At 36.4% G+C, this 17,231-nt stretch overlaps 1 protein-coding gene across 2 annotated transcripts in view; it reads right to left on the minus strand.

Annotated features, from left to right (window-relative positions):
* C7 (complement C7) overlaps positions 1-13,467 on the minus strand; it is a 29,873-nt gene extending 16,406 nt beyond the window's left edge. Inside the window, exons 1-8 of one of the 2 annotated variants that reach the window (XM_083356913.1) lie at positions 13,325-13,467; positions 12,962-13,017; positions 11,347-11,419; positions 6,849-6,990; positions 6,041-6,191; positions 3,981-4,119; positions 3,242-3,376; positions 1,142-1,385 (exon numbers count right to left, since the gene is read on the minus strand). In XM_083356913.1, coding sequence (XP_083213039.1) covers positions 1,142-1,385; positions 3,242-3,376; positions 3,981-4,119; positions 6,041-6,191; positions 6,849-6,990; positions 11,347-11,419; positions 12,962-13,017; positions 13,325-13,330 — 946 coding nt within the window. In that variant the 5' untranslated portion in view covers positions 13,331-13,467. The other variant, XM_083356912.1, reaches the window with a different exon arrangement.
* Positions 13,468-17,231: the final 3,764 nt, after the last annotated feature.

Here is a 17,231-nt window from a genome sequence, read left to right on the forward strand (position 1 = left end):
AAATATGAACCAATTTCCAAGCATCTGAATTTTGACCAAATAATCATGGGGATGCTACAAAAGTCATAAGTGTGAAAAATGATAGTAAGTCATTTTGTTCAGCGCCGTTGTAACTTTGAAAGGTCACTAAATGAACTGTTGTAAGTTGTAAGGCCATGAACTTTTGTTAAGGACAAAAAATGAGTTTAAGAAATGCCTTGATATTCATAGTGCTTACATTTGCTAAATGAAACTAGCAAGAAATTTCATAGTGAAGACCACTCCAGAAATGACCCTCTCTTCATGACCATATAACATTCTGGAGATTCACATAACATTATTTATAGCTGAAATAGATGATCCTATGAAGACAAGGTTTAACAAACTGGAATTTCAATTTTAAACAAGTTAAGTCAACGTCTCAGGGCCAAAGTCGATAGGAAGTTTTTAACGTCTGTGACCTATGCACAGAGATATACTTTAAAAATGATTATTTTTCTCTCTTTGAAATCGCAGAAATGGATCTAGTATATGGCATGATTTTAGGCACTGGGTTAAAACACAAGTGTGCATTTTTTTTAATTTGGTTCTCAGAAGCGTTTTAAAGCACAACAGGGCATGAATGAGCAACCTCATGGCAAATCTTTAAAGCAACCATAACTTTTCCAGAAACATGTTGTAGCTGCAGGAAGCAGCTGTAGAAACTTAAGAAAAGACCCACCTATATTGTACGGAAAGCAAACTCACTTATGGTAGTTGTACAATGCCATGATTTTAAATACAGAACTGCGTGCATTCAGGCTGTGGCTTTTAGTTTTCATTGTAATTGGTCATTTTTCTCTGCCTACTTTGCTCTAATTTATTAGGAAGGTAGAAGCTGCTGTAAAACATGAATTGTTGATACTGGCATAGAGCTGTGCAGTAGAACATAAATACAGAGAGTTTCAAAACTATACTAATATGTGTAACTACCTACAAAAGCTCTTCCCACCTCACCCTACCCCAATAAAAATAGTGAACTCCAAGACATAAAACGATCACATTTCTCCTTGACTTGTAAAAGTCGGAACCAAACCAGTAAGAATCCAAAACCACATGCAAAAATAGAAGACATTTCACTCGTAAATCCTTGGTGCTGGCAAATGAGTGCAGTAAATGTTACCTCTTGAGTTAGCTTTATTTTTAGAGACATGAAAAATGGCTTTGTAATATCCTCCCAAAGATCCCGAATGCAGGAAGTGTGTTCCATAAAGTTCAATTAGTCGGTGATATGCATTATATTCATAGAAGGAGGGCAGTCTAGAAAGCTCTTTCCAGAAGGACTCCGCAAGGTTTAAAAATGTGGGTTGATTATTGAGGAACTGTGCAACTTCCACTGAATTTTCAATCACCATAAGATAGTTGCTCTGGGAAGATAAGACACAAATCAGGCAGCTCTTTTCACAAGCATACAAAGAGGATGGACATATGAGCTGTATGGTACACTGCACATACCATAATTGGGTCACAACGTCAACCTGCACTCTTCAAAATTCAATTATTGGAGCCTGCTATCCAGCATGTGCTATTCAGTAATATACAAACTGGGTCTTGTACATAGAACTTTGAGGTTTACAGGCAAATATCTCCATTTGTCTCAGGTTAGTCATATAATACTCACCTCAGCCTATCAGTGGTTCAAAATGAACCAAACCTCTCCTCTCCTCTCCTAACAGCTGTCCCCAACCTTTCTAACTTGGCGGCCTGGCCCTGCATGGGAGGAGCATGTGAGTGGCAGGCGCCTGCAAACAGTTCCATTTGAGAGAATGGTGTGTGAGAATTCTCATGTGAGAATTCTCCATTCTCATGTGAGCAGAGGGTGCTTGCGCTTGCGCAGGGGTAGGCAACCTCGGCTCTTTTATGACTCATGGACTTCAACTCCCAGAAATCCTGAGTCAGCTGACTCAGGAATTCTGGGAGTTGAAGTCCATGAGTCATAAAAGAGCCGAGGTTGCCTACCCCTGCACTTGCGCATGAAGCTCCATTCGCACGAGTGCAACTTCGTGTGCGAGAGCCAGTGCCTCTGCTCGCACGAGTGGAGCTTCACAGCTGCGCACTTGCCCCATTTCTCCCACTTGCCCCATTTCAAACAGAGAGTTGGGAACTCCTGCTCTAGAATCTAGACCCAAAAACCAGGTCCAAATGCTCTCAGCAACTGATACCGTTCTTATTTTTTCATGCATATCTTGGACTTAATCTGTAATGTTAAGAGTTATTAATGACCTGATATTAGAGATTTGTGAGACAATGAAAGGAAAATGTTGCTTCGTCCAGAACACTGTTTATGACAGAGTACATATTAGAGTAAGTATTTGGCATATAGGAGGGCTTCTGGTCTTTCATGAACAAATGGATAATTTTGTAGTCATGCTTTCTTGATTCAAGTCAATCTTGATTATTTGATCCAATGAGCATGTAATTTTTACTACATTCTATTATAGTTTCCAGTTTTGCATTTATGCTGTTCTCTTAGAAAATGGTTTGAGATTCACATAATGTGAATAGCCAAAATGATGATGATGATAGACCATGATGTCAGCCTTCCAGATAGATTACACTAATTCTACTTTATTGTAAGGCTTCCTACATAGAATCTTGCAAGACTGAAAGCACATATCTCCCGCCATTTCCTTTACAGCCCAAGAAGCTATGGAGGCCCCTTCTGAATCTCTTGCTGTGCCTACCAGCTTCTGGCTATGCCTCATCTTATTTGACCATTCTCTTGGCAGCATATATTCACCCCATCTTCCATATACTATTACAGAACGACTGATTCTAGCAGAATCATTGGAAACAGCTTCTGTTAATAGAATAGGAGAGGATACGATCCTTTCTGCACCTCCCTACCATCACTAAAGCAGCCCCAAAATCTATTGCAGATCATTCCATTTCCAGAACATATTTTTTGCTGTTTGTTAGAAAATGAAGAATGTCCCTTTGCATTCACTAGCAGTTTAGTCAATTTCACGTTAGGTGTTATACTTGAATAGTAAGGAAGCTGATTATTTCTTTTCTAAAGACTCTCTTGAATGCAAAATGGCAACAGTTCTTGGCCTAAATATATTAGCTGAACTTGTATTTTGCTACAAGAGCCGACTTCAGATTGTTCTGAGTAATTTTGAAGATAATGTAAAGCTCTAAAAGAAACACACACACCCCTCCAAAGATAACTCTGCTTCACCTTTCTGTCACTAGAGAAGTAAGAAAGCAAAGCAATACATACCTCTGAATGGTCTTTTGCATATTCTTGTTCTGTGTAGTGATGGTTATCATTTCCCTTAGCGCTACCCTCTGTCTCTTTCACATAGGACCAGCTACTGTTGTAAAATTCAGTATTGAATTCATTCTCAATTTTCACCTGTACAAAGAAAAAAAAAGATATTTGATGACTCATTAAAAACAATACTGTTACATTTTGGCTCTTGAAATGAATATAGATTGCCTCCATAATGCAGCTTTTGTCAAGATGAGATACTGCTGATATAAATGCTACAGGTGCTCCTAGAATTCCAGCAAGCTTGCCAAATAACGAAGAAGTATCCTGTCTGGGAATATTGGGAGCTATTAATTCAAATACATCTGGAAGTTGCTGAATTGGATTAACTCCAAATTAACTCCAGTCAATAAATGCAAATTTCCTCTTATTTTTTTTATGACAGCTGCCAGATGGGGAACCCATATGGTGCCTAATGGTAATAATACAAGTGATGAGATGTTGGGTTAAAGAAAGTATTTAACCAATGAAAACAAGAAACAGCTATGGGGGGGAAAAACTCCTATTCTTACTAAAGGTGTTAGTAGCTGCTGGTAGCAAGAGGTTGGATTAGTTCTTTATCATTCTGTAGATAGATAGCAGTTCCATATAATCCTAACACAACATCTCTGATGTCAGATGGTATCTTTTAATATCTGGTCATGGATGGATTAGAAATATATCAATAAGGAAAATAAACTAATCACACCTCAAATGTATAAGCAAGGACATTTTCACTCAGCCGATAATATTCTCTCCGGTCACCGCTGAAGACCTTCCGACATTGGCCACCAAAGCTCTTAGTGTCAATGACCACACCTCTCATTTCACCAGTAAGGGCATCAAAGCTGCAAGCAAATAAAGTTATAATGTAACTATAAGTGCAAGATCTAGAATGTGTGCTCTGAAACTAATCATTGGTACATCTACAGTTAAACTATGGACAGAACACGACAGCCATGATGAAGTACTGTAAGCCACAAAAGCTGATAGCATATAAAACAGCATGCTACATAAAGAGGAATGGAATTGCTCTCTGTATCTTATAATACTAAAACATTTTAATCTCTATGGCAACTGTCTTTGAAAAGCTACATTTTAATCCCAAATTAACATAACAATGGTCAATCTCCTCTCATCTTTTTATTCAAATGAAGCCATCCACAAGGCCACAGGAGTGCATAAAGCATATAATTTATAGGCTTTGAAATAATATCCTAGCCTTTGTGCTGAGGTACCAATCACTCCACTAAGATCAACCAGCCAAAAGACTGGAGAAAAGCAGTAGCTATTTATGAATACCTCTGCTTCTGCAAAAACATGCTTAACCATGGTTTACTGAAAAATCCCCAGTTAACTGAGTTTATACAACATGCTGTATATCATGTCTTACAAACCACGGTAGCTGAGTGTACACCACATGCCAAACAACCAAAGCCAAGTGACCCCATTATTGCTCTGTATGATGTGTTAATCCAGCAAAGGGGAAATCCAGAATAAAAGACCCAAGTATTTCAGATGATATTTTTACTGGTTCTCTTCCTTCTTATAGGGTCTATAATTGCTTTCTCCAATCTAGATGTCTTCCAAATATCAACTAATTTCCTGAAATCTATATTTCAAATATCAACTAACTCCCTGAAATCTATTCGAGAATTCTGAGAATTAAAACATGCAAGTGGTAGGCATCCAGGTTGAACAAGATTGGGCTAAAAAAATTCACTGCCAAAAATATGAGTGCGTCTGGCTGTTCAGTTTACGCAATTTGCTAAGTGAATCGAACAATTATTGAGCTATTTCCATACTGTTCTTACATATCTGAGCATTCACTTTCCTGCCTAAATCTTTCTTGACTTCAAGTTGGCAACTGTGGCTCAATTCACACAGAAATGTTCTTCTTTCTTTCTATAAATAAAATATCAGAATAACCAGCTAAAATGTTTTATTAAAACACAATGATGTGTTAAACGATCCTTAACATGATAACCTGACATAACATGAAAAGCCGAGTTCAGTCCCTCAACTAAGGTTGCATAGGTTGAGATGTTATGATCTAATTGTCCAGAAATTTCAACTTGGGAAAACAGTATCTGTTCTAGGAAAGAAATGAATGGAATTTCTCTTTAGTCACATTAATAACAAAGAAACTAATGTGGATTATTACAAACTATCCTAAATTGTAAATATTGGATAGAGATGTGCAGATGTACATAAAAAGAACTGATGCTCTCTGTATGGAAATTGGCTTGAATTGCATCACAAAGAGATTCTGCAGGCTTAGGCAAAATGATATGCTTTGACTTCAGCCTTTAGCATGCTACTAATTCTCAACATAGGAAAAAATATATTATTAATTTTTATTCAACTTAGGTGCCGTTCAACTCCAATTGTTTACAACATTAAAAAACACCACAATACTTTATCATGCAAAAAGCATATAACAGGGACAAAAGGACAAATTTGGTCAACAACACATGTCAAAAATCAAAAGGGGCTCCAACCATCCCAATCAAGTCTGATCTGAGTCTTCCTCCAATGGTGCTTCAGATGTCTCTTCTAGTACTTCATCTCCAAGAACTCCTTGCTAAACCAAGGATCATGCACAGGGAGAGGCCAAACAAGTATTGGTTGAAAGAATTAAGTGGTCACGATTAACTGTAATAATTAATACAGTAATTATTAAACATGCTGCCCAGAGTTCCTCAACAAGGGATTGGTAAGTAAAAAAGTATAACTTTTTCATTCAGAAGAGCAACAAAAGCAAATTACCCTCTTCCTGTCAGCTCTACATTAGGAGGTGATCTAAGTGGGGGCTTCTCATCACATATTTTCTTGACTTCTTCACAGTTATCTTCATCAGAGCCACCTTCCAGGCAATCTTGATCTCCATTGCACATCAATGATTTGCGAATGCATTGTCCTATTACCATAAAAATAGACAACAGTGATAGGTAAGATCTATAAGGAAAACCAGAATTGATGAATAAATTGACCTCTTTGTTAATGTGTAAATAACTCTCCCTAATCTGATAGTCTTTAATTCTGTTGAGTCTACAATTTCCCAAATTCACAGCCAGCACTGAGAAAGGAAGCCCAACAATAAATGATTACATTTCACCATGGTATAGCTACAGATAACTGACTCATAAAAACACAGTGTTGTTTGATATCTTGCTCTGGTGTTTTGGTACTGGGTCTTCTTCAATGGTCCCTTTACCACAATCTGACAAACAAAGCTGAGATGTAATTCTGTTAATTTTCTCTACTGTCTCCTACTTACTTCCATTTTCTATCACTACAGAGCAATCTGTAAGAGATGACCAGGCTGAGCCCGAGGGAGGGAGTCAAACGCATCATAAGTCATGAGTCCCTGTGTGCCCACAAGAGATTTAAGTCCATCCCACATTGAATGCCTTCTTAATTCCCGCTCATTTCCCTTGACCATTAGTAGCACAGATTTTTGTAGAGAGCTTAAGTTTGCAATAAATCTTTATCCTCATTTGAATCGCCTGAATCTCCTGATTTCCCCAGCACTTGACACAATCAGCCGGTCACTTAGAGTCTTGAAGCTGTATACCTGAAGAACATCTGAAACGGTCACCACATCCTTCTTCTGTTGGGCAACCTCTTGTGGGAACACATGCACGAGTTTCAAATGAATTTCCTGAGCATGGACTTCCTTGAAACTGTCCATAAGCTGCTACAGTCCGCCTGCGAATCTAAACCAAAACACATTAATTTAGGATTGAAAAGGAGTGTTTTCAGTGAGAATATTCTCTTGGGCCTAATTCATCTTGACGCATGATGATGGTTGGTGAGTTCTGGGAATAAGTGGTGTGTGTTTTTCTTCTTCCACATTATTTCTTTCTTTCTTCTACATTATAATTCTTTTTTTGTAATATATTTTATTGATTTTTTAAAAACATAAATCACAATAATTGGTGAACATTGTGTTGTCTGGGTTACATTTGTAAAACAATCACTAACAATTGATTTCTATAATCCATAATCCACATAATGGTTTTAATTGATTTTCTCTTTTCCCAAAATATCCTCTTTTGCAAACATTGAGTTAATACAATTCTTATTGTTTTGATAGTTAACAATTAAATATGTAATTTTTACCAATATTCCTGAAAATAATAGTCACACCAATATAATATTTCTTTTCTATCCAATCATTGTGGTTGCATTGTCATAAATCCTGTTATAATCCTTATTTTAATTTGTTTCTTCCACCAAATACTAGGTATTCTCACTGGTTAAGATTTTCTCAAAAATTAATTACATTTAAAAATTTAACTCTATTTTTCCATATCAACTATCTCACACTTTTACATTTCTTAAGGAATAGATAGAACAATGAAAAAAAGAAGAAGAGCAAGAGTAAAGAATCATAAACAATAACATACTACTTAAAATATATATCCCTCCTAAGCTAATATATCTTTATTTCCTAAATTTCTTATTCTTTTTAACCATAATTAAAAATGTTTAATCTTTAAACATTCCATTTAATACATCTAGTACTTTAACTCTTATTCAAAACAATTTTATCCATTATAATTTTCTTAAATTCTATCACATTTAAGTATCTAAAACATTTCCCTTATCTAAATCATTTCAACTTTTTTATATTACTCATATCAAGAAAGAGAACAAAAAGGGGGAAAAGCATACTATATTATTTAGGGAATTCACCCCTCTTAGAATGACATATATGTTCCAAAACCTTTCTATTTCTTTAACCATATTCAAACAAATGTTTATTTTTTAAATATTCTCTCTGGTAAGTCCCATCATCTATTTTCTTGGTTTCCACTTTAGTTTTTTTTCCTTTGCCCAGTATCTTTCTTAATCAATGTATTTTGCTGAATCAAAAAGTTTTTCTGTATGTTCATAAATGTTGCCATAGATATAAAAAGTAGATCAGGTGAAGTGTCTTTGTATGGGGCTTCTAACTTTCCATGTTCGTTGAAATTCTTTTTCTTTCTCTATACTTCTGTTATCATTTCTTTTCTCTCCAATGTTTGATATCAATACAGTCCATTTTATCCAATCTGTTTTCTTGTCCTCATATTTATTTTGTACTCTTAAGGATAAGTTTTTTTCCCCAATTCTTGTGAATTTCTTTCTACTAGGATTAAATCATGTTGCCTTGTTTTGTTAAATTCCATCTTTAAGTCTCTATTCTCAATTCTATATCCATTGATCTGTTTTATCTGCTCCTCTGTTGTTGTTTTCTGGGTATTTTTTTTTGTAGAGTTAACTTAGAAATAGATTGATTTATATTTTCAAAGTTATTTTGGATTCCTTTGTGGTTTAAGGTCATTGTTGTTTGAATTAGTTGCAGTATACTATATGTCTCCTCCTGTGAAATATTTATGTTTTCTTGATATGTTCTTTCTACATATGTCTGATCCGTGATGGCCAAGAATTTGAGTTTTTCTCTTCTTCTTTTTCTCTGCAAATAGCTTTAGAGTCCCAATTAAATAGATATTTGTAGTCCAACTAGTTCAAAAAAGATTTTTCCCCTAAAATTTATAATTCTCTCTTTTTCTACAGCCCAGATTATTGTCTTTTTTTGTCACAGCTGTTCTTTGTTGTTAAAACTTTGAAGGTCACAAACAGAGATGAGCTTTTCCCAGGTTTTGCCAAGTCTTATATTAAAGTCATAGCTGTCATAGTCTTCATCCACCACTAGGTGTCAGCAACTACTTGTTTTTCACTTCCATATATTTTGATTCTCCATAAAAAGATTAATTCGCCACTTCCGTTAGTATAAGGGTAGGGCGGAAATCCCCCTCCTTCCTGTTCAGAGGTATTTTGCTTCTTGGGGAAATTAGGAAATTAAATGTAGAATAGAAAATAAGAATAGAAAAGAGAAGACCGAATTCCTCACCGTTTCAAGCACGCTGTTCACAGTTGTGCTGGTTAGTGCTTTTGGACTTTAGTTGATGCAATACAGCCAGCCTTTCTCTTGTCGGGTTAGAAGGCTTTCCCCAAGTCGAACGGAATGGCCGCCACCATTCCATAATTGCTGGAGCACCCTTCTTTCTTCGTCAACTCTCTGGGGTAACATAGACCCATTTAGGGTCTCCAGGCAGGGCGAAATTAGCCACGGGGGTGTGAAGAATCCGCAAGCCCGCAACCGGTCGCTATCGCACAAAACCGAAAATCTTCCACATTATAATTCTGAACCCTTTCTTTTTTAGAATTTTGGATTTTTCTCCCTCCCTCCCTCCCTGTTGTTTGTATTAGTCCTGTGGCTGAGAGAAAAAAAAATAAAATGTAGGGAAAAAACTTGTCTCTATTTTGAATGTGGTATATGTCTATGTAAAATTACATACCCATCAAAATTAGGGACCAGTCTCTTATTGAGAATTCATGTCAGAATAATGATAACTATACCAGCCTTCTACAGCTTGACAGTCTGATGGATTGGATTTGAAATTATGGAATTCCACAACCAATTTTTTTCCTGGTTGAAAAAAAATGCCCTAGACAAGGAATCTGATTTGCATATTAGCTCTGTCTGTAATTTAATGCCCAGAGCAGCAAGCAGAGGGATACCTCAATTTCTACACCTCCAGCTTGCTCCTGTAAATACATATCCAGAGAGCCTTAGTTAAAAGTCTGACACTGAGGAGAAGAGAGAGAAAATGAAAAAGGGAAAAAAGAGGATAATGAAATAAGTTGAAAGAACACAAAATACCAGAAAAATCAGGAAAAACCTACTGTATATGTATTGTATCAATAACCAGCTGAAAAGATAAATCAATCAGAATAGAGCTGGAAGGGACCTGGGACGTCTTCTAGTCCAATCCTCTGCTCAACAGGAGACCCTATACCATTTCGGACAGGTGGCTGTCCAGTCTTTTCTTTAAAGCGTCCAGTGATGAAGCCCCTACAGCTTCTGGAGGCAAGCTGTTCCACTGGTTAATTGTCCTCGCTGTTAGGAAGTTTCTCCTTAATTCCAGGTTGCTTCTCTCTTTTATTGGTTTCCATCCATTGTTTCTTGTCTTGCCTTCTGGTGCTTTGGAAAATAAATTGATCCCCTCTTTTTTGTGGCAGCCCCATAAATATGAGTAAAATGGTTTGCTCATATAGTATAATGAATATAATGTTGGACGTAAGGCACCACAAAGATGCCCCTTGGACAACGCTCTAAAGCAGACATGTCAAACTCACAACATATCGGAACTTTTTTACCATTGCCGGCAATGGGGTGGTTTCCCGATGACGCATCTGGCCGGCAGTTTGACACCCGTGCTCTAAAGTATGACTTCTGGTTATACTTAGAAGCACTATATATTGTTGCAGTTAACAAAGGCAACTTATTACCAACACTTATTGCTTGTCAAAAGGGTATACTAAAAAAGAAATGTAAGGTCACAGAAGTTAGAGCTGTAAGCAAATAAAAGTTTTTTTACATTGCATATTATCAAAGGCATTTCAATCTTAGCTTACATTTTTTTTTACTTTCTGGATAGTACCCTTATATGATAATATCAACACTAGTTTTAACTTGCAAGTACTAAACAATACCGTACCACTAGGCCCTGGTATAGCATCTCCAGTACAGATAGTCCTTGACTTACAATAGTTTGTTTGGTGACCATTCAAAGTTACGACAGCACTGAAAATACTGACTTATGACCATTTTTCACACTTGTGACAGCTGCAGCATCCTCATGATCACATGAACAAAATTCGGATGGTTGGCAACTGACTCATATTTATGATGGTTGCAGTGTCCTGTGGTCACGTGATCCCCTTATGTGACCTTCCGACAAGCAAAGTCAATGGGGTGCCAGATTCACTTAACAACCGTATTACTAACTGAACAATTGCAGTGAGTCACTTAACAACTGTAGCAAGAAAGGTCATAAAATGGGGTAAAACTCACTTAACAAATGTCTCACTTAGCAACATAAATTTTGGGCTCAATTGTGGTTGTACGTCAAAGACTATCTGTATATAATCTTCTAAGAGTCCAGAAATATAAATCAGCTTATGATTTTGGAGAAATTTCCAAGCAATTAGATATGCAGAAAATATTTATAATACTATACCTGTGTTTTGGTACAGCCATCACACTCTGACCAAGGACCATATGGATTCCATCTGCAGTGGACTGGATAAATGCTATTGGATGTTATGTATGGAAAAAGAAAAAAAATGTCATTTAGTGAAGCATTGAGAGAAGAGATACATCACCAGGTTCAAGGTCCTGGTCATGATCTTTAAGTCCTTACATGGCATGGGTCCGGGTTACCTCGGGGACCACCTGCTGCCGGCGTCAACTTCCCTCCGCCCCGTGCGTTCCCACAGAGAGGGCCTCCTCAGGGTGCCTCCGGTCAGGGAATGTCGACTGGTGGCCCCCAGGGGGAGGGCCTTCTCTGTGGGCGCTCCGGCATTATGGAACCAACTGCCGGTTGAGCTCCGGAGGGCATCAGACCTCCGATCCTTCCGCCGCGGGCTGAAGACCCACTTATTTGAATTAGCTGGTCTGGCCTGATGGGGGAATATGGGTTTTTAAATTGGTTTTTTAGTATTTTATTATTGTTGTTTTTTAACTGGGCACTGGTTTAATTTCCTTTTAACTTTTGTATCGTTATTTATATATGCCCTGTGAACCGCCCTGAGTCCCTAGGGAGAAGGGCGGTATAGAAATCAAATAAAACTAAACTAAACTAAACAATAACAGAGTACTAATTGGGAAAACCTGCTGACTGAAAAATTAAAAAGTTGTTGCCAGTAGGTCTTAACACTACCTATTTCTAGCTTTTATTTGAGGTTTAACTACAATTTTCTAGATATTTTCCACCTATCTATATAAGACCTGAAAGTCTGAAAAGGTTAGTCAAATAAATATGGCGACCATGCTATAGAATTATTCCTAATAATTTGAAATAAAACAATAAATAAACAATAAAACCCTAAGTTGAACCATCCTGTTTACAGGGTTATTTGTATTGGAACAATCTTCATTTTCTAAAAGAAATCCTCACAACGTAGTGCTGGATCAATGTTTGAAACAATAAGTGGAAAAAGCCAGTAATTTTTTTTTCACTACAGCCAGAATGCAATTTGGTTGAATCCCGAGTGCCGCAGTGTAACAGAGTGAGCGCCTGAATGTTATGTAGATGTTGCTTATCTCTAGGTGCCTGTTGCTGGCCAATTTGTCTGAGTACCAGACTTCTATGAATTTCTATAATGTTTTGACTTCTACATCTACCATTCAAAAGGGACAGTCAAATAGCCAAAAAGGAAACAAAAGATTAAAACATCTCCTCCCCAGCATTCAACACCCAGATAAGCAGAGATTATCACTCAACCTTCAAGAAGTAAACAATACCCTATTCACAGAACTACCAACTGAGACAAAGTAGTTAACAATAAGCTACAACCTAATCAGGGAACCACCAAGACCATACCATAACACTGATGGGGCAAATCATATATAATCATATATAAATTATATATAATGAGAGAAAACCCCAATTCCTCAGCACTGATGATGTATTCTAGGGTAGTAATGAAACATCTATAAGAAAATAACCAGGGTCAAAGAGCACCAAGGACCACAAATGAGCTCACGTCTCATTTTTGAGTACATATGATGCACATCCCATTTTTGCTTATTAAGACACATTCAGATTTATTTTTAACACAAATTCTACTTACTTTGAAAAAACAGGAAAGCAGCCTGTAATTTCTAATAGAATCAAAATGGTTAGAATCTAAAAAGAAAGGAAAAGGAAGAAGACATTAATAAAGGGGTGTGTATTTAAACTACTCTTTTTACCTAATCTTCCAATATGTTAATGAAGGAAAGCTCTGCTGAAAGATGCTTTGCTAACAATACTGCTGTAGTGGCTTAACAACAACAACAAGAAGAAGATATATATTCCAGTTACTGCTATCCATTCTCTCCCACCCAACTTACCCTTTGTTTCAGGACTTGTGAGCCCATGTCGTCCTTTTCTGCTTACAAAACAAAGTCTGTCTTTTATAGATTTATAGAGATTGACTCAATGACTTTCTTACCTTCATGATTAGAGGAAGTCTGCTCTGCCCAGCCAGCAACTAGGAAAGGGAAAACCTTCTTTTGAGACAGGCTGCACTTCAGAACTAGGCGGGTCACTTGTCAGTCCAGTTATCTGGAAACTGATTCTGTGCTGGGCTGCTTTGCTTTTTCTTTCATAAGATAGACTCTAAGCAACACTATGGAATGCTAACACTAACTCATAATCTCTGGGGAGACAAACAGTTTGTTTTCAAGCTGTTCTCAAATTTCTGAAAGTATTCAAATGTAGTTTATAAATGTGTTCCATATCCTGCAAAGGCCTGGAATGCAGTTCTGGAGAAATATTTAGAATATTTGGACAAAAACAGAACTTACGAAGCTGTTGTCCAATCTATCAAAGCCAGGCGAACAGATTGGGTCTGCAAAAATCTAGATGATTGCTGACTCTTGAGGAGCCATCTAGTGCTGGTCCAGGGTTTTGCATTCCAAATAAGCTAAGTAGCTTTAATCAAAGTTTATGCCATTTATTTTGAATGGTCATGAGTCACTAAAAGGCTTGGCTCGTAATATTTCTGCCTCCACTTCCTTTTAACCAGAAGTGGCAAGATATTTAAAGTGCCAGGATTTCAATTTAGGACCCACTGCATGAAAACTGAGCTCCCTAAAAAAAGCAATTATTTTTATTCAATTATGGCCAGTTGAAATTTGAAAGTATAGTTCAATGTAACTTATTTAAACAATTGTCATCTTTATTTCCCAGTCGGTAAAATTGCATTTTCTGCTTTAAATCCCCAGGTCTCTTTACTATTTATGAAATATAGGCAGGATTAGTCTTTTTTGTTGCACAGTATTTACTGAATCCTCACCTCAGGTTTCAAGAAACACCAAAGTTTTAGATTCTTGCTAAAAAGGAAAGTAATTTATTATTTTAATTTTTCAAAAAGCTATATTGGTTTTTGAGAAAAAGAAAATTCAGAATCCTTCTTTCAGAAGGAAAACCATCCCAGGGAAATCCACTTTCCACTTTTCTGAAACTATAGCTATTTTTCAAACTTTGGCTATAACTTAGCCACAGCAGAATTTATTATATTTAATAAGACAAATGGAGAGGGAAATTTTGAATTAAAGAAGGAGTATCGGAAACGACTAGCACACATGTGCGGGGGAACCTTTACCTTTACTTATAGGGAAATATAAGAAAGTGAAAAAGAAATAATAAGAATCATTTTTATGTCAGAAGGGCAGCTACAGTATATAAATATGTTAAATAAAATAAAGAAAAAATAAGGAAGTTATATTTATATTTTGCCATCTCTAAGTTTACATAGTAACTTTCTTCTCTCCATAATCTATCCATTCTAATCAACGAATCTATAAATCATTCATTCATTTTTTTCCACAGAAAGTCCATAAGGTTTTTCCAGTCACTAATAAATCTAGTTGTTGATCTTTCTCTAAGCAAACGAGTTAATTTTGCCACTATTTCCTGTCATTTTCACCAACCATTCCGTTCTCATGGGCATGTCGGAATCTTTCCATTTTTACACATGTAGTAATCTCTCAACAGTTATCATAGATAAAACCAATCTTCCATGGCTCTTTTTAAATTATATGTCTTTTGTCTCAGCAAAAAAAATTTCTGGTTTCAGTTGAATATTAGTCTTTAAAATTCTTTGTATCTTTGCATGTATTAGAAGTCAAAGTTTTCTAGCTTTTTTACAAGTCTTCTGGGCATGATAAAATGTCTCTTCATATTGTCCACATTTCTAACATAAATTTAAAGAACCTTTATGTAATGTATTTGGATTTTACTTGAACTGTTTCACGTGTCTGTTTGAATGCTGCTTAAGGTTGCTCAATTGGTGTGTCTGTGTAACGGTCACTGACTAGCCAGACTTGCTGTCTCCAAGAAGATCATTGGATGATTTGGGGTGGGAATGGGTTCCTTTAAACCTATTGGCCTCCACCTAGTGGCCAACCATATAAGTAGCCGCGCAGAAGCCTCTGTTTCAGTTCTGTTCCTGTTTGCCTCAATAAAGCAATGTTACCGTTTGCAACTTCTCATCTCTCTTACTGCCTTCAAAGAACTCACTACACAACACTTTATATATTCTAGAGAAAAATTTTCTGGAATAATATACCAATGGTACATAATTGTATAAAAAAATCTTTTAACTTATAACATAGTCTGAATGTTAATCTCTTCAACCACATTTTCCCACTGTTCCAACACTATATTATAGCTAAAGCTTTGAGCCTATTTTATCATTTATTCTTTCACTTGTTCTTCCTCTGTTTCAAATTTCAGCAAAAGTTTACATATAGTTGGAGTTACATCATTACATCAGTTACATTCATCATTTGTACATAATTCAGCTTCAACTTCTATCTTCTGCTGCTCAATTCTAAACATCCTATTATATTTTTCACTAAATTGTGCATATGAAAACCACTGAAAACTCCCAGTTGTTCTCTTGGTTTCGTCTTATATTCTCTGTTCTTGTTTTAACAACTGTCAATAGATTAACCATTTGCCCTTGCCAGCTTTTTCTTTCCTATAAAATGTTTCCTGTGTAGAGACCCTTAAAGGCATTTGGGGGCACAGTCTGAGCTTAGATTTATTTCATATTTGCAATATGGCACTTCTAATATAGTGACTGTTAAAAACTACATTAGCCTTAACTTTATTTTACCCTAGAAATCTATGCCATCCAAACCTCAGATTGTAATATAGCTATACCATTCTCTTATTTCTCAGCAACACCCATTACATCCAAATCACGGGTGTCAAACTTGCCACGTCACGTAACGTGTCACGATGTATTGCGTCTGTTTTTGCATTGCCGCCAATGGGGTGGGTGCAGCTTTGGTGTGATGAAACAAGCCCACGGGCTGGCAGTTTGACACCCCTGATCCAAACCAACAGCAGTTTGCAAAATACAACTTCAAATCAGGTAATCCCAATCCTCCTTGTTCCTTGGCATCTTGGAGAACTTCATATTTAAACCTTTGCTTTTTCCCCTTAGCATACAAATGGATAAATATTTTTCTGACATTGTTCAAACGGTGCATCAGTTGTTCAAATAGTTATTAGGATTGAAACAAAACATCATTTTCATTTTTATCATAGAGATTCTTCCCAACAATGACAATTATATTTTCTCCCATCTCAACATATCCTGAATGTGGCAAGTAAACTGACTCTGGACTTGAGGAAACATTATATTTTAATTCTTCACCTATGGCTGATTAATAACAGAAGATTGTGCATGGGAATGCCTCTTTAGTCCCATGACATTTATATTGTGGACTCCTACAAAGTTCAATTTTATCCTGAATGTTATGAATAAATCTGCCAGATGATTTTTTTTAGGCAATTTAAAGTTTCGAATGAGCCATGTGCTGATTTCACTTAAATTTGTTTCTCATGTTAATCATACAGGCATGAAAAGAAAAAAAAGGCTCTGAATACTGATCACAAAAATGGACTGGATGAGGACTGAAAGATAGTTTTAAAATTAATGTTTATATAGCATGCAACTATGTAGTATGGGTTACTTAGGATTTCTTTTACAAACTAACTGTAGGCTACTTTGATCCCATTTAGAAATCTTGAGAAAAGGAGAAAATCCAAATAACAGAAATTGGCCCTGAAGAAAGAATAGTGAACTATAAACATTACTTTTTTTATCATTGGTATTCCACAAGAATTGTTCTTCTCTATTTGCCAAGGAAGAACATAATGTTTATAGCTCTTTCTTATTTCTTACTGGTTTAATCTCAGATTACCTAAAGAACGTTTTGCTACATGCCTCTTTTCAAATGCTAAGCTTACCAAAAACAGTTTATTAAAATGAGATGAAATAGTTAGTGCTCCGACTTTAGGCAATTCTCTTCCTGGCACTATCTTTATTGTAACTGAGTCCT

This window comes from Vipera ursinii, assembly GCF_947247035.1.
Source record: "Vipera ursinii genome assembly, chromosome: 2".
Taxonomy (NCBI): Eukaryota; Metazoa; Chordata; class Lepidosauria; order Squamata; family Viperidae; genus Vipera; species Vipera ursinii.